Below are 21,835 nucleotides of genomic sequence, written 5' to 3'. Positions count from 1 at the left end.
CATCGTCGTTCGACCGAATGTATAGAACAATGGTCGCTCCGATACTTGTTGGCGGGAAAGTATGTGCCCGACTTGTGGAATGAGCGATGCTGCAATTTTCGAATTTCTGGGTTTAAAAATCTTGCGGATCACTACCTGAAACTTTCGTTATTGCGAGAGCGCTTTTAAAATCTCTTCGCTGTCCAGAGGGGGCAAATCCACTGAACTCTATGGATGTTCGCCGGGGACGCCAATTTTCTTCGTTGCCGCGAGAATTTCGTTCTTGAGGGCTTTCGTAATTAATGGGCACAACTGTATTCCTGCAGTCCTATTTGGGAGCACGCCTCAGCTTTTTTTGTTATTTTTTTTTTTGTTCCAACACTTCTCAACTTCGACGTATCAGTTTCTCAGGTTTCCATTCATCCGTGAAGGATCCCTTGCATTCTTCGGCTCATCCCAGACACTTAATTTCACTTGATGTTACTTCCCGTTTTTTCAAAAGTCAGTGCGAGCATCATGCGATAAGTGCGGTATTTTATCTACCCTATCTGCAACCCGTTACTTATCATTAATAATAATAATTCAAAGGTTTAAGGTCCCAAAACCACGATATGATTATGAGGGGCGCCGTAGTGGAGGGCTCCGGATATTTCGTCAGCCTGAGGTTCTTTAACGTGCACTTACATCTAAGTTCATTGGCCTCAAGCGTTTTCGCCTTCATCGAAAATGCGGCCCCCGCGGCCGGGATTCGATCCCGCGGCCTTCGGGTCAGCGGTCGAGCGCCGTAACCACTAGACCAGGATGGCGGGCCGCTACTTATCTTTCATTGGTGCTTTCATATTTGGCAACCGCATGACTACAATCGTGTTGTCCACTTGAAAACGATATTTTCCCATCGCTTTCTCGTTTACACCTCGTTTCGAGGTGTATAGTTAGACAACTGAGTCACATTCGCCGAATCGCCTGATATTTCTCCTAGTCAAGACTCCTTAAAGCACAGAAAACCAGCTCCAAGGGTTTTCAAAAGTCTTTGTTATTCTGTGTGTAGCGGATCGACCAGACCGCGCTTAACAGTTGATATTTATTGTAATTTATACTGTTTCAGCGTGACGCGCGCTTCTATATAAAGCTGCGACGATACATTCCTATGAGGTCGATACCTCCCACACCGCTGTATTTTTTCTTCCTTCCTTTCTTTCTTTTTTTTTATTTCTAAATGATCGATCGTTAGTCATGGTAACGCAGCTTATTCCAGTCGCAGAAGGTGAATATACCCTTTAAGAACTCGATGACGAAGTTCATCCTACAGGCGGCAATCTCATCGCCATGTCTCATCGCCTTGGTATGAAGTGCGCTGTGATGCTGTGCACGTGATGCTGTATGGCCTGTGTGTAGTAATGGCTGCAATCAAGGTGGACTTGAAATCATGCTTAATGCTTGCGTTGTGCTTAATCTCACGCAGCTCCGCCTTTATGCTGTATGCTCGCTGCCTCCGTTGTTTAGTTATCTATTAGGGGCGAAGCTCCTTACGATGTGGGTCTGTCCCTCCTCTGTAGTATGTAGTAGTAGTAGGTAGCCGCCTCTTGTTCTTGGAGTGTTCACTAGATGGCGCTGTCGTAGCCACCTCTAGTTCTCAGAAAGATACCTAGATGGCGCGTAGGCACTCGCTTCGTTGCAGATGCGTGCTCTAGTCCCCCACCCCCTCTCTCGCCTCGCGAGGCCGACGCAGGCAGTGTCTGCTAACGAGTTTCTTGATTGAAAAAACCGACTGCTCGCGCTGCACAACCGTTCACTGACCACCCCGTATATATAGGCACTGGATCTTGACCTCCAAGTCCTGTGTGACCTCCTAGTGCCTGTGTGAGATTTCTCCTGTGCGTGATTGAACAATAAATATTCACAGCGTACATGTAAAATTAAAGTGAGCTGCAAGTCGCCATGACTCTCATCGACCCTTTAGTTTAAACGCGCCCGATCTCACGTTGTTGATGATGTACTGGGCAGAATTCACGGAAGATTCACATATGGCGCGTGTCATTGGAATGCAATCGTTCGATTTAGTGCAGCGACGTACGCTAGGGGGACCGTTGTAATGAAGGGACCACGTAAACCAACAGTACAATAAAAGTTTGACGTTTAATATATGCACGGTGTTTCTCACGTGTTTACTTGATCATATACTGGGCGAATTACTCGGAGTATTCACGGTTTACCGATGATTCCCTCCGGAGCTTCGCCCTAATCATCATCATTCACACCGTGGATATGCTGTGGATTTTTTATTTATTTATTTCTCCATTTTCCTGCGGCATCAATAGTTGAAGATAGAATGTCTACAGCGTTCCTGTGGTAACAGTGTGTCGCCATCACATTAGCCATCCTATAGGTGGCACAAGTCAATATTGGCCAGTGCTAAGTAAAGCTGGCATGCAGTACGCGAGCAAACGCGGTAGGCGAGGACACCACCGTTGGTCGTTCACCGTTAACGGTTCACCGTTTGTTCGCAAATCACGGAGTTGTGTGAATGGGTGAGGTCAGGGGGCGGGGGGTATACGCTACAAAATGTGGCTCTCGTGCGTAAAGTTGATGCTCCGTTATACTCTACGTATATGGTGCTGTTCATATAGTGTGCAGATTTGTCCGGCGTCGGATGCAATAATTCTGATCGACAGAATGAGTACAGAAGGAGAGAAAGAAAGATAAAGAGAGAAATTCTAGGCGAAGGAAAATTTCTTGGCGAGGCGAGATTCGAACCGCGTATCCCAAATCCAAAGGCGAGCGCCGTAATTCCTCGACTATCCAGGCACGCTAGCAGAGCATAGCACAGCCTTCTATAGTACAGTATATAAAGGGGCGGGAAAGGGAATTGAGTGTTAGGAGAAGGGAAAGGAGGAGGGGAGAACGAGTACAGAGAGAGAGGGAGATAGAAAGAAAGAGGAGAGAAATAGAAAGAAAGAGAAGAAAGAGTGAAAAAGATAGAAGGCGAGAAAACGATTACAGAGAGAGAGAGAGAGAGAGATAGAAAGAGAGAAACAGAGGAAAGAAGAGAAGAAAGACATGAAACGATAGAAAGACAGAGAAACAAATAGATATAGAGAGAAAAATATAGAAAAGCACAGGCTAAAACAAAGATAAAAAAGAGAGCAAACATATATATAGCCTTGCATAGTATAGTATAGTATAGTATAGTATAGTATAGTATAGTATAGCATAGCAAGGAGTGGGAAAGGGGCAGGTGAGAAGGTAAAAGCCTAGCCAAGCCAAGTCCAGCTAGATGCCCAGCAGCTCTGCTGCGACCCAGCCTTGCGCGACTTACTGCGAGCTGCGTGTTTTTTTTTTGTTGTTTTTTCGCGTACGCTGTTTTCCGATACCATCGGCGCCGCGATTATAAAAGATTTTAGGCGTCCATCGTAAAGGCTACTGCGCTTACAAGTCCGCACAAAGAAGAGGGAAGAGCGCAGATTCGCAACAGAATGTTTAATGCGTGAAAGATGACCTATATAAAGAGAAAAACTGGATGAAACATGCTCATTGGCCATCCAACACAAATATACGCTGCCTTCGCAATGTAGCGCCTTAAAACTGCAGCTCACAATCAGCGAGTGTCACTGAAGGTTCACTTGTACATTCACCTGTAGTGTTTCCCATATATATACCAGATAATATCTAATACGCCTCGAACAGCTTCCGAGTGCAACGGTCCCTATGACGGTATAGAATCAGTTTCATTGCAAAGCGGTTGCAGGCGTTGTTGTCTTTTGTGGGTGTGCCCTTGAAGGCTGTCGATCAATTTAAACGCTTTGTAAGGGGATCTAGAGAGGAAGAAGAAGAAGACTCCAGACCTACCTGAAAGCTACAGCCGTTAGGTGACGGGCAGCGAGTTTGCCCAGTCCTCGATGCAGCATTTCTCTCGCGAAGCACAGTTTAACGGCTTCGCACGACTTCCATTCGTTTTTTGTACGCCTCACAAGATACCCGGGCATGAAGTATTTGAGATATAAATACAAGATACTACCGCAATAATTGTATCGGATACGATACTTCCCAGTTGTATCTTCAGATACTTCGATACATTGGGAAATTTGTTATTAAATTGATCTACATAACGAAACAGTGAAAGCCTCAAACATCTTTACGTGAAAATTTCATAACTGCGAACAACTTTGTTCAATTTTAACAAAATATCTGCTAGTATACCAAAAGTTCTTTCTCGCTGAAAGTATACTAGTTTTATTCAGAAACAACTTATTAGGACTGAATTGGCCGCTTATCATAACAGCTCTTTATACGCTGCGATGTCACTGGTTTTCGCTAGTCAACTGTGTAATTGATGGGTGCATGGCGCTGCTCCACTTGCCGACTAGCTAGCGGGTATTCATCTACTTACAAGAACGTCAATAAGAAACCTTCGCATAATGGTGCGAACACCGCTGTGCAGTCTTAACTTGTCCGTAAACGGATTACCGTTTGCGCAAATCCATATCACCCGATTGGTGTGCAGCAGCAACAACGCTGGTAAGATATATATATATATATATATATATATATATATATATATATATATATATATATATATATATATATAGTATACACACAGAGTACATAAAACTATAATGACTTTTCAGATTCTACTTATCGCTTAACGTGAGGCGTTCGCTAAGTGTTCTTCTCCGAGAGAACTTGTGCAGCCCAGAGACGTCTCAGGCCAGGCCCATAGCCAGGAATATTTTTCGGGGGGCGGGTGGGGGTGGAGGGGGGGCACTTGCTGAAAACCTTGACTAGTTCAGAAAACACCCATTTTTGCTATTTTTGGTAAAACACCCCTCTTCATAAAATTTCTGGAAAGAAGGCCCGAGCCCCCTCCTCCTGCCCTCCCCCCCCCCCCCCCCCCCCCCCGGCTACGGGTCTGTCTCAGAGGTATAGCAGTGATACAGTGATACAAAGCGTCGCATGATACCACTGCTATTCACACCATTGCCGCATAGCTCCGATTACCTGGTGAGTTGTAACAGCAAAAAAAAAAAAGAAAAAGAAAAAAAGCCTTCAAGGTGACCTAAAAAAGGAAAACGAATATAAGTAGCGAGGCGGTTCCGTATGACACAATCACGTTGAATATGTATCCATGGTGCTTCACGTAACTATAACCAAACGTAAAGAAGTGGTTAACCGCAATTGAACGAAACCAACGGCATATGGTTTACCGTCATGTGGCGCTGGTATTTTTTTACATTGCGCTTAACTGGTTATTTAACCAAGGTCAGTTCTGCAACGTCTTTAATATTCACTTTAGCGTAAAATGCGGTTTCTTACGTTGTAGAGGGGATTCCAAAACGGCCAATCGAATATTTTGTGCCGACGTACATGCTGCGTTGTGATATTTTCTCGGGTTTTAAAGAAGCCCGCGAAATATGAAATAAACCCACGTGACTGCGCTCATGACCTAGCGTAATTCAGCGTTCTCAAACGTGCTCCGAGCGAAGCAACAGGTGCGCGGACCATCAGCAGTGGAATCTGCACAAATTATGTGGCACATACCCGTTCATGGTGACGATAGCTTTCTGATAGGCCACACTAAAGTCCCTAAATTTTTAAATGCGAAGTACCTTAAGGCGCAGCTCAATCCGGTGGTGGTGGTGGTGGTGGTGGTGTGCGGCGTGACCACCCTTACTGCGCATGCGCATACCCTCTCCACACACCTCCTCTCCACTCACTCTCTGCACTTTCCCTCTCCACTGTCCCTCTCCCCTTCCCCTCTCCCCTCCCCTCTCCCCTCCCCCTTTCCGCTCTTCCTCTGAAACACGGGCTAGACATGCCGAAATTCTCTCCTGCGCAACGCCGCGATGAGCTCGAGCGCATGCGCGTCCCCTCCGCTTCTCTCTCCTCTCCCACGCTGCCCCCCTCTCGCCCGCCTGTCGACCGCGTTCCCCGCTCGCCCTGTGAGAATTAACGGCCAGGCTAGATGGAAGATACGACGCGCGTAGCGTCCCTCTTCGCGTTCCACGACGGAAGGTCGGTAGCATGCCCAACGAACGCCAACGGAACGCGATCGTGCAAGTGCTCCGGTTTCGCATCGCCTCATGGTCCCCTTTAGCGGGAGATGGTGTAGTTTTTTAAAAATAATCTTTGCTGAGTACCGACAAACTATGAAGCGCCACCGACGATTCTCATTGGTTAAAGGGGCCATGAAACCCAATTCTTTATCATAATGTGTGTTATGCTGGATTAATCCTGGTGCATTCACAAACAAGTTGGCGAAATTTTAGCGCATTTGGTAAAGCACTTAATTTGTAATCGAATATTTTTATAAACACGCGAGCGGCCCAAGAGTCAGGCAACACTGGCGCACTCGCGAGCCGTGACGTAACACGCAGCTAGCTGTGCAAGCGTCTGGATTGCGGCGAGCGATATTGTTCCGTGGTCAGCTGCACATGATATCGAGATATTTTAGCTTTCTTCAGCTTGACACTGAAACTGAACGATTTGCAGCGGCTGAAACTTTGGCAGAAGACGACGGCTCCGTTCCGTGCTGCACATGACGTCACACGCGCCATGGCAAAATGGCGGTCGCCGGCGGTGGGCGGGGTTTACAGCCGGCGACTTCTATAGGGCTTGTTTTGTACTGAAATATTCTTTTACGGCCCACTTTTGAAATCTGTGTAGGCATAATAGACGCTCTACTTCTAGTTATCGCTGAAAACCACAAATCTTTGAGCGACCGCGTCATGGCCCCTTTTCGGTAGCCATGTACTTCCTAACGCTGTTTCCGCACCTGGTGAAACGCGTCCCCCCGCTCATTAATGACGGGGGATTAGAGGAAGGAGAAATGCGCGTCGCGTTCGCATATTGTCCTCTGAAAGGTGATCGGCTAATGCACTTACACGCACGTGGCTTTGTAGACCTTCCAACTTAGAAAGAACATGGCGGCAGACGCCGGCCGCGCGGCAGAGAGGGCCGGCAGAGGAGGCAGTTTTCGGTACTTAGGCAAACGGAGTAAAAAGGGGAAAATCTAGGGACTTTAGGCCGCAGGATACGGCTAGGATAAACTGCTTCGCTGTTAAAACGGAGTACTCGGCATTATAATGTTTCTCTAGTCCCCTTCTTAAAATCTTTAATATGTCATATTGTCCGTTATTATACTACAGATTAAATTCGCTATTTACTAAGTCGTAAGCAGAATTTTTATTACCGTGTACTCTGGGTATAGGCCGATATTATTTTATCTTTATCCTCAGTACCGCCTTCACATAATAGTAAACTCAAATGGAATGTAGATATGTAAATAGTAGGAACAACGCAGGCAGTTAAAAAAAAATAAAGCAGAGAACGTATTTTAGCAGCAGGTTACAAAAGACATATTGCAGTAAACAGACGGGGCGAAAGCTGTACAGAGGCCTAGGTAATGTATGGAATGCTAACGGAGGATAGCAAAGAAAGCAGTTGTGCTAACATTCAATTTATGATTAAAAAGAACTTGAATAATTTAGCAACTAAAAGAAAGGAAATATATAGAAAACAAAAGGTCGGCTGCGCGTAGGCGTCAGCGCGCTTGTTTTTGTCGAGATGGCGCCAGCGCCACCACGTGATCAACTCTGTTCTACCAATAGGGACGCGCAGGCCTTGACAGCTGCTCTCACTGGAGGTCGTGTCAGAGAGATAAAAGAATGTCACTTTCTTTAGTTCCATTCATGGTGTTTAGTGGCAGCAGTATCAGCTTGGAGCGGAGAACGTTTATTGTTTCGCAAGTTTGTGTGGCAGTATCTTGTATTTCAAGATACGCTATACATTATTGAATGTATCGGAAATATAGATACAGATACTCGTCTTGCCAGACGTATCGCGATACAGATACAATATACTCAAAGAGTATCTAAGATGGTATCTGAGATACGTGTATCTTCTATACTGCCCAGCACTGACGGCGCCGCCTCCGTGATCGGCCCACCTTTGTCCAAGCTACGATGTTATGGGATGACGCCATCGTGTGACGTTACGTCACGCGACGTTACTTTGACGTAATGATGACGTCACAAATTTTGACGATCTATGACGTTATCACGGGATAATAATATTTGGCATCACTCGTGCTGATGCCGCCGACGGCGGACGCCGATGCGGGACGCCGGTCAAATTTCGCGTTTGATGAGGCACCTAAGGCTTTCGCCTTAACAACACTGGCGACTCCACGACACTTAAGGCCCGAACGCGCGCACGCGTTGCAGCGCGTCAACGCGTGATTTTTTGGCGCCGCGCCCTCTCCCTATGGAGAGGGAGGGCGCGCAGCTTCGCGTAGCCGCGCGCCCTCTCTCCCCGTAGGGAGAGGGCGCGGCGCCACGTCAAAAAGTCACGCGTTGACGCGCTGCAACGCGTACGTGTGTTCGGGCCTTTAGTCGGGTTTGTGAAAACGCGCCAAGCGTCTCGACGCGCTGGATTGCGCGAACGAAGTTCACGAGGAAACCATCAGCGACGTGGAAAACGCGTTTGCTTGCACGCGGGTTATCTGTTCTACTCCGCCTGATGTGGCACGTGCCCGCAGCGTGTGGGCATTAGTGCATCGGGCTTAAGACACATGAGGACCCCAAGTTCAAGTCCCGCCTTCGGAACATTCCTAGTGTGTTTATTTATGTTTATCCGCTGACGTCAGCCGCCGTGTGCACTCCGTGAGGCTGAGTCGCATCGTGCCAGCCAAAGAAATGCCATTCAGTTGTTAAACTAAATTGATAAGTTCGTGAGGACAACCATACAGTGAATAAAACGGGCGGAAAACAACAACACTACTCACACTTCTTTCTCTTCTTTCGTCATTTACGGGTACATGAGTCGACGACTTTGCGTTCCACAGACGATCCGGCTTCAAGTGCACAGCAATAACATAAGCATCACCGCAAATGCGTGGTTATCCATATACACGTTCTACACGAAGTAGCGCGCGCGAGTGTTGCTTATGTTTATGCCTTTGGAGAGCTGGTGTGAATACGTTTAGCGCTACTTCCCGATGTCCCATGTTCTTTTCATCGCATAGCGAAACCTGCGCTGATGGATCTTACACTTTTCAATGAATATATGCCATCAATAAGTGTTTCGTATGCTTGCTTAATCTAACGTCTCGCGGCGTCTCTTGTTTTGTTTTTGGCATACGAATATAATAATTTTTTTTTTGTTGAATATGCTTAGACGTCCGGTGAACCTCGTTATACGTTTCTGAATCTCTTTTTATTCTTTTTTGCTGCTGAAATGCCTAAAAAGTTTCGGGAGCTTAAAACTCGTATATAAAATAGCGGTGCCTTGCTGTAAACATGATATATACGAGGTCTATCTCTATTCCACGCCAGTGAAGCAATCCGCATTTGAGTGTCACGCACACGCTAACACACGAACCAGTGGAAACTGGTTCGTGTGTTATACCTCAGTCACACTGGAGGTGTTAATATCATTAGGTTCTAATGTCATTCGGTGCAAAGAATGCCATTCGATCCGTGATGGTGCTACACAGGAAAAAGTAATGTCATTAGTTCATGATACCAATGTCGATAATTCAGACAAAAAATGGCCTGAAAAGTAGAGGAAGATCATGTAGAGTTGTATAAAAGTGAAGTTATTTATTTTAAAAGACATGTGGGAAGTCGCTTCACACAAAAATAAACGGTTAAAATTTTGTATCGCAGAATATCTGGCCACAATTAGCCAAGACGACGCTTAGCCAGTAGCAACATGAACACAAGCAACATGGCTGACATGGCACTGCCGCTGAACAACGACGCCAAGCTGCAGCAAATAAAGCATTTAGTTGCTTTGTACTTCGCGTTGCGAGAAAAGCACATAAGACAGCCGAAGAGACTCATTGATCTTCAGATAGAAGAAGAATCAAGACGCAGCCAGTTGGGTATGAATATGAAACAAGGCGGAGTGCGTTACCCTAAGGCATGCGCGGCGTGACGAAAAAAAAAATCACAGCATATCCACGGAGTGAATGGTGATGAGTGGGCAAAGCTGCGGAGGTTCATTGGTAAACCGTGAATCTTCCGTGAATTCTGCCCAGTACATCATCACCGACGTGAGATCGGGCGCGTTTATACTAAAGGTTCGATGAGTTATGACGACTTGCAGCTCACTTTAATTTTACATGTACGCTGTGAATTTTCATTGTTTAGAAAACCATTGCTTTAGAAAACACCTGGCGTCTTTCGTTAAGCAGCTGGCGTCTTTTCGTTTTGCTTTAGAAACATCTGGCGTTCTTTCGTTTTGCTTTTACAAAACATCTGGCGTCTTTCGTTGGTTTATTTCATCAATCAACGGCGTTTTGAACAACATTTTTATTGTTTAATCACGCACAGGAGAAATCTCACCAGGCACTACCTTGGAGGTAAACAATGGCTGCTAATGGGAATGAGAGACAGAAGAAGTCGGCTTTTAGCTAACACTTACACTTCTACTAACGTTTCCTACTGGAACATGCCAATGGCTGCTAATGGGGAATGAGAGACAGAAGAATGCGGCTTTTAGTTAACGCGCACGCTGCGAATTTTTTATTGTTCAATAACGCACAGGAAAAATCTCCCACCGGTACCACCTTGGAGGTCAAAGCGTAAGACTGGTTACGCACTACGACTACTACGACTACGACTACGAGGGACGAACGGGTGCCGCCTTAAGGAGCTTCGCCCCTAAAAGATGTGCCGCGTCTATTGAAGCTTTCGCCAACGCGAAGTGACAGAGGCACCCGTGGCAGTTTGCGGTGCGACAGCACACACTCGGAAACCCAGGGCGTTCCACGTTTATTCGGTTTCAAAATGCAGTCTCACATGCGTCCATGCGGGAAAGCAGTTTCCAAAGGAACTCCGCAAAATTGTCTTCCCGTAGCCTTATGAGAGCAAACGCCTCCGCCTGGATCCAGTGCGCTCGTGGAGCTGATGTCATCGCTGGAGATACACGTGCACACAGGCGTCTGTTTGATTACACTACGACCGACAGCGCCGGCGGCCAGACGCCACTGAGTGGGAGAGTAAAAAGATTTTGCAGCAGCCTTTCGTACACCTGTTCTCGTTAAAATGAGAAATGTCTTTAAAAAAAGCAACTTTAATAGCGAGCTTGTATGAATGCGTGTCAAATTGGGAATGCTGAATGCCACATTTTAAGTAGTCTCTGGGGTAGAGAGTATACATTCAGTTCGGCTGCGACGGCGAATGAGTTTTTCGAACTCATTCGATTTCTTAAGGCATTCGATTCTAATGACATTAATTATCACTGTGTAGCAGCCGCATAATGTCATTAGATGCGAATGTCATTCCATTCGAATGACATTAAAACGTCCAGTGTGACAGGGGCAATAGTGGCCTATCGCTGAACAGCAGTGCGCAGTAAGTGAGAGGCTTTGCGGTTCGCGCAAACTTTGAGAGCAGTTGCAATGCGTCTGCGTATGTATTTCGGAGGCCATAGTGAGCTATATTGTTCATTTAACAAATTATCGGATTTTTGCGTTCCACAAACGCGATATCATCCTGAGGCATGCTCTATAGTGGGAAACACGAGATTCATTTTGACCGACTAGACTTTTTTAATGAGCACCTGAATTCAAGAACACAAGTGCTCTTGCGTTTGACCAACCATGCAGCTGTTGTGGTCGAGCTAGCCTCCTCTAGCTGAGCAGCGCGACGCCGTAGGCACTATATATGGGCTACGAATTACATACATGTTGTTCCTTTCCAGATGGCGGCATGTTTTCGGCGATTCTAGGTTGTACCTGTTAAAACGGCGTCGGTGGTTCAAAACGGCCACAAATAACAGAACATTTATTCTGACGTTTCGACCGTCAGGACAAGGTCAGTCCCCGGTCGAAACGTCAGAATGAATGTTAGTTGTTGTTTTTTTCACTAGTTACGTTATGATTTTCTCTTTCATAAACAATATGCTTTTTCATATAGTGTAGAATAATGGGTCAATGGGCCAATTCTTGCTGCTGCCTTGTGTAGCGCCAACCACGTCAGCTGCAGACCGTTTGCGAGGAGAGTTTTTTTTTTTTTTCGAGTTTAGCAATCTAAATGCTTTGGCTCTTCCTGTGAAAGGTCATAGCGCGCTTTTAGACGTCAGGTACGTGCTGCTCATTTGCGGAGCGTCGTCCGTTATGGTACGCAGAGCGCAGCGCTCGAACGCCAATGAAGGGGCGTTCTGTTACTGATTAAAAGGAATGGCCAGGTATGCAATGGTCAAATTCGTGCAATCATCAGAGCGGTGGCGTAAAATATACGCGCCGACGCAGGGAATACGTCTGAAATACGTCCCGTGTGGTCGGCCAAAGCATGGCCTCTTGTAACGCCGAAAATGTTGCGCGCAGGGCGCATCTCCGGTCCGATGATGCTGTAGCTATCGCCAGCAGAACAGCAAGTGGCAGTGCATACAGTTATATATTTTACCCTCGGGGCCAAATGGCATTACAGAGAGGAGTGGATTGTTACAGAAAATGAACTGAACAAGAAGCAGTCAGTACAGGTAATCAGCGCAAATAAAGCCCGTATTAGGCAATGTTAGCTAATACATCACCGCAGGCCCGTAGCCAGCCCCCCCCCCCCCCCCCCCCGAAATCTTTATGATACATGGTGTTTTACCGAAAATAAACAATGAAAATAGGCGTTTTTCTCAAATACTCAAGCCTTTCAGCAAGTGGTTATCATTAACAGTAGCAACGTGGGCTGGAAGTCTGTACCACTCCTTTGATGTACGAGACAAAAAAAATTACAGAAAGCTTTTGTGTTTCATAGGAGAACACCAACTTTGTGACGATGATTAATGCAGCGTAATATGCGCTGTGGGCGAAGGAGTGGCTGGTCATGTTAGAACTTGCGAAACAGCGCCAAACGAGAAACGTTTATGCGAGATGCTAAAGAAGGAATGGCTTATTCATGATTACGACGCATGGAGTTCAGTCATAAAAGCCACATGGAACAGTGGAAACGTTACGTTTTGAATAGCCAAGCACTTGTAATAGTCATGTTTTTAATAGCCAAGCGATTTCAAGCAACCAAAACACCCTTTTGCCACACCAGTATTTGCAAAAATGGGGTTCAAGGGCATTTTGCCTGCCCAGATAGCATTTTCGTTTGCGTGAGGATTAATGCTCTGCTAAAACACCCTTTAGAAGGTAAGGGTGTTATGGTTTATGAAAAGACCTGAGGCCCATACGACAGGAGTGCCAGCTCATAATCGGAAAGCGTTGAATATTAGGCGGGTTTAGAATAACAGACCTGTCTGCTTTAGCGCTATCTGCAAGCCCATCATGAATTTAGCCATATTCTGTGAATGTTTTTATTTTAATTATGTAAAACAGAAATATCCCCACCGGCGCTGAACGGCGGCTTAAGATTCTATGGCTATATGTACCACATAGTCGGTGTATGGTCATAGAGTAACGGAAAATGACAAGAGTGGACACTATAAGCGGCGGAGCTACGCAGCTTCTCGCCAACCGTTAGACGGCAGCACGTCACTCCCTGTTTCCAAGAGAACGCGCGTACTAGTTAGCTACTGCAGTACCTTTTCTGGTTCACGATACATCTTCTTGTCTTTGTCGGACTATGTGGCTGCGGCAGTGGCTTCCGCTGGCTCGCAGTGCGGCTCTAAATCCGTCTTTATCGTCTGCCATTGGACAGTTCGAAATCATCGATTGGTAGCTGTCATGACCATATATGGTCAGGATTGCCGGCATGGCATGAGCGGCAACGCATACAAAATTGGCTCTACCTGCTCCGTGGAATTCGCTGGGATCGTCTGCCGGGAAGTCACTCTGCTCTTCGGCTGCTTGGTAAGAACGCCTTCATTAGGTTCTTTTTTCCCTTCATTACTTTGCAATGTATTTGTCGCTACAGCTTTAAGTTGACATTTGACGCACTTTGTGTTTTAGCGCCGAAAGCTTCTTTGTGCTTCACGCTTCGCGTATGATGCTCGTGAATTGCTTTGCATTAAGAAATAGCAACTTGAAATGCTGCGCAGCACGTTAGCGAAGAAATCGTTTCTTGGCGCCAAAAATGAGTCGCCGCTTGCGTCGTAAGGTTTTCTTTGTGCATACAATGCCGTTACACGCAGTTCTAATTCACTGCATGGGTGTGCAAATGTGTGAAAGAGTGCAGTTATGCTTAGAATCGTTATTTGTGGTATTCGCAGTTTGCTTGACGCCTATGTTAAGAGCCGAATTAGAGAGAACTTGAGAAATGAGAACAGTGTTCGTTGGTCGTGGCTACGACGTAATATTCTCGTTAAATACTGCCTCAGTAGTTCATGCACCGAAGGTTGCTTTGTTTTCACTGCGGCAACTGCTTGGGACTGTTTTTCGCGAAAGGGCGCTGAGAAGTGCGTCGGAGACCATTTGTGCGAAGGCCAGAGAAAATACGGTAAACTTTTTTTCTCTTTTTCCAGGTCATGCCGTCTGGAGTCAAGTACTACGGCAGCTACTGCTGCGCTGCGTGGTGCAACAACAACGGCAGGACAGGGAGAGAGCGTGGTACTAAGTGGTTCTGGATTCCGCGAGACCACAGGTAGCCCTTTGCACCTTTCCAAGGTGTAATTTTGAAGTTGTGGTTGTCATTAGCTAACTATCAAAGTATGTCCGTATCTTTCGCACTATTTTACCGTTCATCTAGTTCGTGTTTGGATGGTCATACATATTCTTCACTCGCCTAAATCGAGTGGCCCCTTTTCACTCTGAAATCCCCTTTTCCGCTGTGCTGCTAATGCTTTCTTCTGCACTTTTATTGTATTGTGGGAATTTTCTAAATATCGCCTATTTATTCCTACTGTGCAATTTCTCAACATGTGGCAGCTGTCTTGCATTGTGCAGTGCACCCATCTTTTGTATGTGCTTACTGAGAATGTGACTCGAAATAAAATGTTTCGTCTCTCCCAACGATTGCCATGTCTGCATAAACAATGGCATTGTGTGCTCGCCGCTCTCGCGGTGTGGCTTACACGAAGCTACTCATGCATGCAAGCGTTAATATATATATATATATATATATATATATATATATATATATATATATATATATATATATATATATATATATATATATATATATATATATATATATCACCTCCGAGACAATCACACGAACAAAAGTGGTCTCGGGGGCCGTGTAATTTTAGCTATAACTAAATAATGGCCTCTGAGATCGGCATTTTTAATTTTTTTTTTGCAATTTCCGATCTCTGAGGCGGCTGTTAAGATTCCCCACTTCCGTTTGGTGCGCTGCGAACCCAAATCAGCCCAAATTGGTGGCAGAAAAGTAGAGATAAAGAACAAAAATAAATAATGGGGGAAAAATAAGGTCATTCTGCCTTAAGAGGCAGAGAGATGGACCGTGAATTTATATTTTTTTGGTATAATAACATAGATTTAATCAATGTAGATAAGGTATTAGGCCAACATGAAACAAGGAAGTTTTTTTTTTTTCCTTCGAGCCTGGTGGCAGGCATGTCACCGCCCCGTTATAAAGGGGACGCTCATAGCATCCATCCATCCATCCATCCAGCCGCAGAGGCCTACGGGAGTGTCCTCTCTTAACCTTTTTTATATTACTCTACGGTATGGTTGTGTTGCCCGAGCGCTCTGTCCATTTGGTGCTTATGTGATGTATCTTTGTGTATACGGTTTTTGAGAAGTAATGATGTTCAGAGGATTAGTAACCCCCCAAGTTATAGGTGTTTTATCCGTAAAAACACCTTTTTCCTAGAGTGTAAGAGTGCTAAAGACACCGTAAAGCCCCCTTGAGGGTGTAAAGTGGTTGACCGTGTAGCTGTATAGGTAAAGCCCAAACTCGGGCGATCTGCGGCTTGTCCGTCTTCAAAGCGACCGATTCTCGAATGCGAAACATGCAAGCTGCCAGAGCTGAATGGAATGAACGGTGCGCGCTACACAGAGAAATGCCTCCTCGGAGAATACCCAGGTGACGCACGTCTGTGAGTATCTTACTGCTGGGACTCAAATGTCGCGAGTTCGCCCCGCCAACCTTCTTCCCCGTCGACACTTGACGCTTTGTCTCGACGCGTATGTTTCTTTCGACCATTCCTCCGCGCATGCCGTGTGTGTTCTTGAACTGTGCACACTAGCGTCGCTTTCGTCGAGTGCGTCGATCGCTTTCTGGAAATACGAAAAGAATCTACGACATGGGAACGACCGTGCGGCGGCTCTCGCTGTGGGCGACCAGTATTTTACGAAGAGGCAAGTCCCGCTTCTAAATTTTATCTCGCGCTCCTGATCAAAAAAATTATTATATAATTTCTTTCAATATCTTTTCGTGCAAACAGCGGATTCGTTTATATACGATGCCTTGTCGAAGTCGGCTTGTCGAGGTGCACATAAAACAGAGCATTCACAAAGCCTCTAATTTTTAAGTGCTCTTCGCGATTGGTCGGCCACCTTCGCTAATAGATGTCGAGCACCGTGATTGGCTAATTTTTTTTTCTCGCGCGAGAAGTTCCAGCGTCAGTCGTTTTTGTTAATACGAGCCATGTTTTTTTTTCCCCCAAATATATTCTCCCGCCCGAATTCAGAGCAATAATATTGTCCCCAGTTATCACTTCATAGCGCGGCCAGCAGAGGGAACGTGGCGTCGGTTACGTCGCAGTTGATGGCGGGCGAGCACTGGCGTTAATCATGCGATAAGGACAGGCCGCATACCACCGTGTGGTCGTTCGTTACACCTGTTACCGCTGTTACCGTCCAAAGATGGCTTCCCCCTAGAAGCGATGAAAATTCTGGTCTATCAGCGAGGAAAGTTCTCGAATCATGAGAGAATTGTGTTCGCTGCCTTATCTGCAAGGATGACCCACGCTGGGCTCCTTGACTCCATTGCACAGCGCATGCGCGGCCCGCTCTTGTCGCGGGCATGTGGCACAATCCCAAAGTTTGGTGCCACAGAATAAGGCAAGATGGAGGCTATGATTCGGCAGAATTACAAGGCAGCCCTTAGGCTGCCTAGCAATGCGTATACAGAAAGGCTGCTGAGACTAGGGCTGCACAACGCCCTGGAAGAACTACGGGAGGCGCACTTGGTGATGCAGCACGCTAGGCTTTCGACAACAAAAGCGGGCAGGGATATATTGGAAAGGATTGGCATTGGGGCTGAGGCTCACGCCCGCCGGGGACTCTAATACTCATGTGCAGCGAGAATTGCACAAGGCCTTGTACATGAATCTTTTGCCCAAGAATAGGCATCCGATTCACCAAACTGGCGTGGTGACTTGATGACTAGCGCGTGCGCGCTGTGAATTCCACGCATAATGATAATTAACCCTTGCAGTTCCGAATCTACTCCAAAGGACGATCGTTTCTGGGAGGCTCCCCGGCAGATGTGAATTTGTGTACTATTTATTGTATTTTCTGATTAATTAAATCGATGACTTTGTACGGCAAAAAAACGAAAAAAAAAGCTACTACATGTAGATAAATTTCATGAGAGGCTATGTATCCAGGCTAAGCCTGCAGTAATTCATACTTCTCGCAGATCTTGCATCCTCCGTAGTCTTTCTTCTAATAATAATAATATCTGGGGTTTGACGTCCCATAACCACGATATGATTATGAGGGACGCCGTAGGGCAGGGCTCCGGAAATCTCGACCATATGGTGTTCTTTAACGCACTGACATCGCACAGTACACGGGCCTCTCGCATATCGCCTCCATCGCAATGCGACCGCCGCGACCGGGATCGAACCCGCGACCTTCGGGTAAGCATCCGAGCACCGTAACCGCTACACCACCTCGGCGGACTAGTCTTTCTCTTCACAGGTTTTAAAATGTAACCGACCAATCATGCCTGACTGGCGGGCAACAGACAGGCCTGTTGTATTGTTCCGAGAAGACCTGCACTTTAAAGGTTGCATACTTACGTTTCGAAAGTTCTTTCGTGTGACGCATGGGCGTATATAATTACAAAGTTCACGGTTGCCACTCCTGCATCGTTTCACTTGCAGCTGTGCTGCGGAATGCAAGACAGGTTGCTGAAGTAACATTCTTGAGGCCGAACTGTTTAAACACATTTCTTGTTTCGGCACAACCGCAGCGCCGACAAAGCTCCGATCTGGATTAGTAAGATTAAAATGGTGGAGGCCGGCTCGAGCACATTGTTCACGGGATGCGCGGAAGCGGAAGACGAGATTTTTGCCGGAAATTTCCGAAAATTGTCGTTCTACGCGCCTCCTTTGTGTACGGAAAGCGATCTGCGGGAACGTGGCCATATGCAGCTGCGCCGTAATATCTTGTTCGATGGGGCCGCTGAACCGTGCTCATCGAAAACACCGAAGAAAGCTCCTCTCATAAACTGATTTCGAGAACACGTGAGATCCGCATAACTTCCGAATAATCATACGTCGCTTAACTTACGCGAGCTTTCCAATCATAATCCATATATCCCCTGACGAAGGGAGGACTCCTCCCGAAACAGTTGGGAAATAAACATCCATTTCGTGATACCTTTTCAACCGCTGTGCCAAACCAACGAACATCGTACTGTCTTTTATATATATATATATATATATATATATATATATATATATATATATATATATATATATATATATAATGTGTGTGTTTTCTTTCTTGAACACCCTGTAACCTCGCCTTCTTTTTATGTTTTCATCTAGACCTCTCACGCTTGTCAAGCGCAGTTTTCTTGCAAACAAAGCACGCTCTCCAAAAGCTGCAATCTCTCTTGTTTCTCGTCACCGACTGTGCCCAGCAGCCATCCGCTTTACTGGCCGTACGAGTACTTGAACATTACTATAAAAAAAGAGTGCCCGTTACTCCTTTTGGGGAGTCCTAACTTTTACCACGTATGTAACTCTCTTTAAAGATACACTCTAAGAACTGTGACTCTTCTTTCATACGTGTGAGGGTCACATGTGTAGCACTCTCTTTATAGAGTCACATTGACTCTGTTTAGGAGAGTCAATGTGACGAAAAGAGAGTCAGTGTGACTCTCTAAAGACAGTGCTGCGCATGTGACTCCCAGATGTATATAAACGAAGAGCCAAATGACACCTTTTTTTGTCTTAGAGTGTACACCTGGACTCTGTTTTGAAGAGTCGCGCTTTCCACGACTCTCCGAAGAGAGTATAGTGATCTCCGATAGAAGATAGTTAACGCGTATTGTTAAAAGACGTTATACCCGTGGCAAGCCAGAATTCACCGAGAACAGTAAACAGGTACTTTTTTTTTCTTAGGACGTAGAAGAGCCCACCTGTTTGTAGCACAAAGTTTCGAGGAAAGCGACCGCTCGGAAAGGTGCTGGTCCCGGTTCCGAACCCCGAACCGGGATGAATTCTTCGCCAACTACGAAGCTTCTATTTCTGAGAAGTCCGCGTGGACTTCTATGTAGCTAGCTTTGTGTACAAGCGACCGAGTGCTAATTTTCTCTTTCATAACACTTTTGCCATCTTAATTGCGGTATTCCGCACAACTGATCTTCCATAGAAGAAATGACGTCAGTTGTGTAGAACGTCGGACGGTACGTCCACGTGTCTGAAGTTATTCAATCTAGAAGTGTTGACTTAAACAACTCTTTTTTTTTATTGTTGACATTATTGAAACGAGGGAAGTGAATCTATTGGCGGAACGCAGGGATAGAAACCCAGAAACCTAAAGAGGCCATGTTTCAAACGTGTTTTACAAAGGTAGGTCGCCTGACGTGGAGAGCAAGTGTGTGAATACGGCAGCACGTCAAGTGCTGCCTGCGCGGAGTCTCGGTGGCAAGGAAAATTTCAGCATTTTCTTTTTTTCTTTTTATTTCCGCGACCTCCACCGGCAGTCACCTCCGGTCCTCGTCTCTATTTTGCATGTTGCAATACAAAAGGAATGCATTCCATACGTATCCGAATCTCTCAAGCGAGCCATCGTTTGTTAATCGGCAATATTTTCCTTTGGTCGTTTGCTCCACTGAAGAATAGCTGCGAACGTATATGGAGTTGCCGATGTAATGACCTTTTTCACGCAGTGCATTCTCTTGCTTATCCTGTAAAAAAAAAGAGAAAAAAAACCCTACGACAAGTGCAAGGCCTAATTTGTTCTCCATCCTTAATTAAGAGTCACTCCGTGCAGACGTCAGCGAGCGCACGCGGCCTTCTTTGCTTGATCGATGGAGGCAGGGGTCTGAGGCTCAGGCGATAGGCCGCGACCTTTATGGGTGACCATGGCATAGAACATCTCGTTCATTCCTAAAGACGTGCTGTGCACGCCGATGCTCGCTCACACAGAATATAGTTAGTGTCAACAATAGGCCGACGATTTTTTAACCGCCATTCGGTATTCGACGTTCCTAACCTTCCGTTGTTCACACTTCGAGGAGGGCGCTTCCTTTGTTAAGACGAAACACTTATACGCCTCATGCGAACGCGACCTCGAGTGAAAATGCCGGCGTCGACTCGAAATCGTACAAAAAATCGGAGCCAGTGCCACCCCAAGTGAGAGCTGTACGAACTGCGAAGCAGGGATTCGCATGTATTTCCCTTGTGATTATCTTGTATTTATCTGCTCTTTTTTCAATGCGATAGCGTTAAAGAGCTCGCTTCGCCGAAATTCCGGTGTCGGTGTCGGCGTCTTTGGTCGTGAGCGAAAAATCAACGTTGTCCGTGAGCGAAAATTCTAGGTAGATGCAAATAGAGAAATAATCAACAAATCTTCGCTGCGCGTGGGACCGGGTATACGAACCTGCTACCCATCGCTCCATGGCGGGATGCGTTTAGCCGCTCGTCTACCACGCATACATCCTCCCTCATACTAACGACGAGCTATTTATACACACCATTTAGCGTTGGTGGTACGCGCATTTCGGAGGTTCTTCAGCGGTTTGACTATCAGTCGCGATATGGCGCAAAGGGTCCACGGGCGCGCTTTTAAACGGCATCGCCCCGCCGTGTGGCCGTGTTTCGTCGCGCCGCATGCACGGATATTCGAGCCGGAGCCAAAATACGTCCGCACTTTGACTTTCCTTGCGGAACGGTTCAGGTCTCCACTGACAAGCGAAGCGAGGCTAGCGATTGGGAAGGCGATACGAACACGGTCTGATTACGCTATCGCCGTTCTACTTTTGAAAGCGAAGCTCAAGCGTCCTGCAAGTTTTGTTCTTTCGTGTTCTTTACTTATGCTTATCTGCTCTTTTCTATTCTTTGTTTTGTGATTATCTGATTTTATTGCGATTATCTATTTTCTGTTCTATGGTCTCTTTTCTATTGTTTTTCTACTGTTTGTTGCTCCGATCGCGGTATGTCTAATTCCCGGCGCTGGCGTTTCGCTGTCGCCTTGCTGGCTCGGACAGGCGGTTTAGCCCTTCGACGACGCTGGAGTAGACGGTCAAGCGCGCGCTGGCGTTCCAAACATCCAACCTGCTCGGCCTATGTGTATGAAACATGGCACTTGTGCGGCGCCAGCGCGAGACATGAGACAGCGCCTCCTCTATTTTACGCATGGCACGACGACAGGGCGATACCTCAATCTGCTCCGCAGTTAAAAGCCACATGACCACCCCTGCGCCTTGTGGCTCGGGGCCCGCGAGCTGCACGTTCACTTCTTTTTTCGGCCTTCGCGTGACGTAATGTATAATCAATAAATGTGTCCGAAAATCCTCAAAAATCATGAAAATGCCGTATTTTCTCGCTGCCTTCACGATTGCTTTTTCTGCAGCCGCAGGCATCTTTAAGATGGCTAAAGACATCATTTGGGACTGTAATTAAGAAAGTTAAGCTCATTAAATTTTCTATTAGTGGAGTTACGTGGTTACGTCAAATGTGGGAATTGAAACTGAAATAAAACTGCGCGGGTGACGGAAGACAAGTAGGAGAAGTTGAAATGACGGAAATTCTGCGCCCGTCCTGTCAA

General features: G+C 46.2%; 1 protein-coding gene across 5 annotated transcripts in view; it reads left to right on the top strand.

Moving 5' to 3' along the window:
- The window catches only part of LOC119395923 (solute carrier family 26 member 6), a 275,825-nt gene that overhangs the window by 162,088 nt on the left and 91,902 nt on the right, over positions 1 to 21,835 (top strand). The window contains exon 1 of one of the 5 annotated variants that reach the window (XM_049416817.1): positions 16,071 to 16,183. The exons of the other annotated variants lie outside the window; for them this stretch is intronic. Within the exon in view, the coding sequence (XP_049272774.1) occupies positions 16,129 to 16,183 (55 nt within the window). The 5' untranslated portion in view covers positions 16,071 to 16,128. Of the gene's footprint in view, positions 1 to 16,070; positions 16,184 to 21,835 lie in introns of those variants that run through there. 5 annotated transcript variants of the gene reach the window in all.

The sequence above is a fragment of the Rhipicephalus sanguineus genome, chromosome 6, assembly GCF_013339695.2.
Source record: "Rhipicephalus sanguineus isolate Rsan-2018 chromosome 6, BIME_Rsan_1.4, whole genome shotgun sequence".
Classification (NCBI taxonomy): domain Eukaryota; kingdom Metazoa; phylum Arthropoda; class Arachnida; order Ixodida; family Ixodidae; genus Rhipicephalus; species Rhipicephalus sanguineus.
This window is presented reverse-complemented; position numbering and strand designations above follow the sequence as displayed.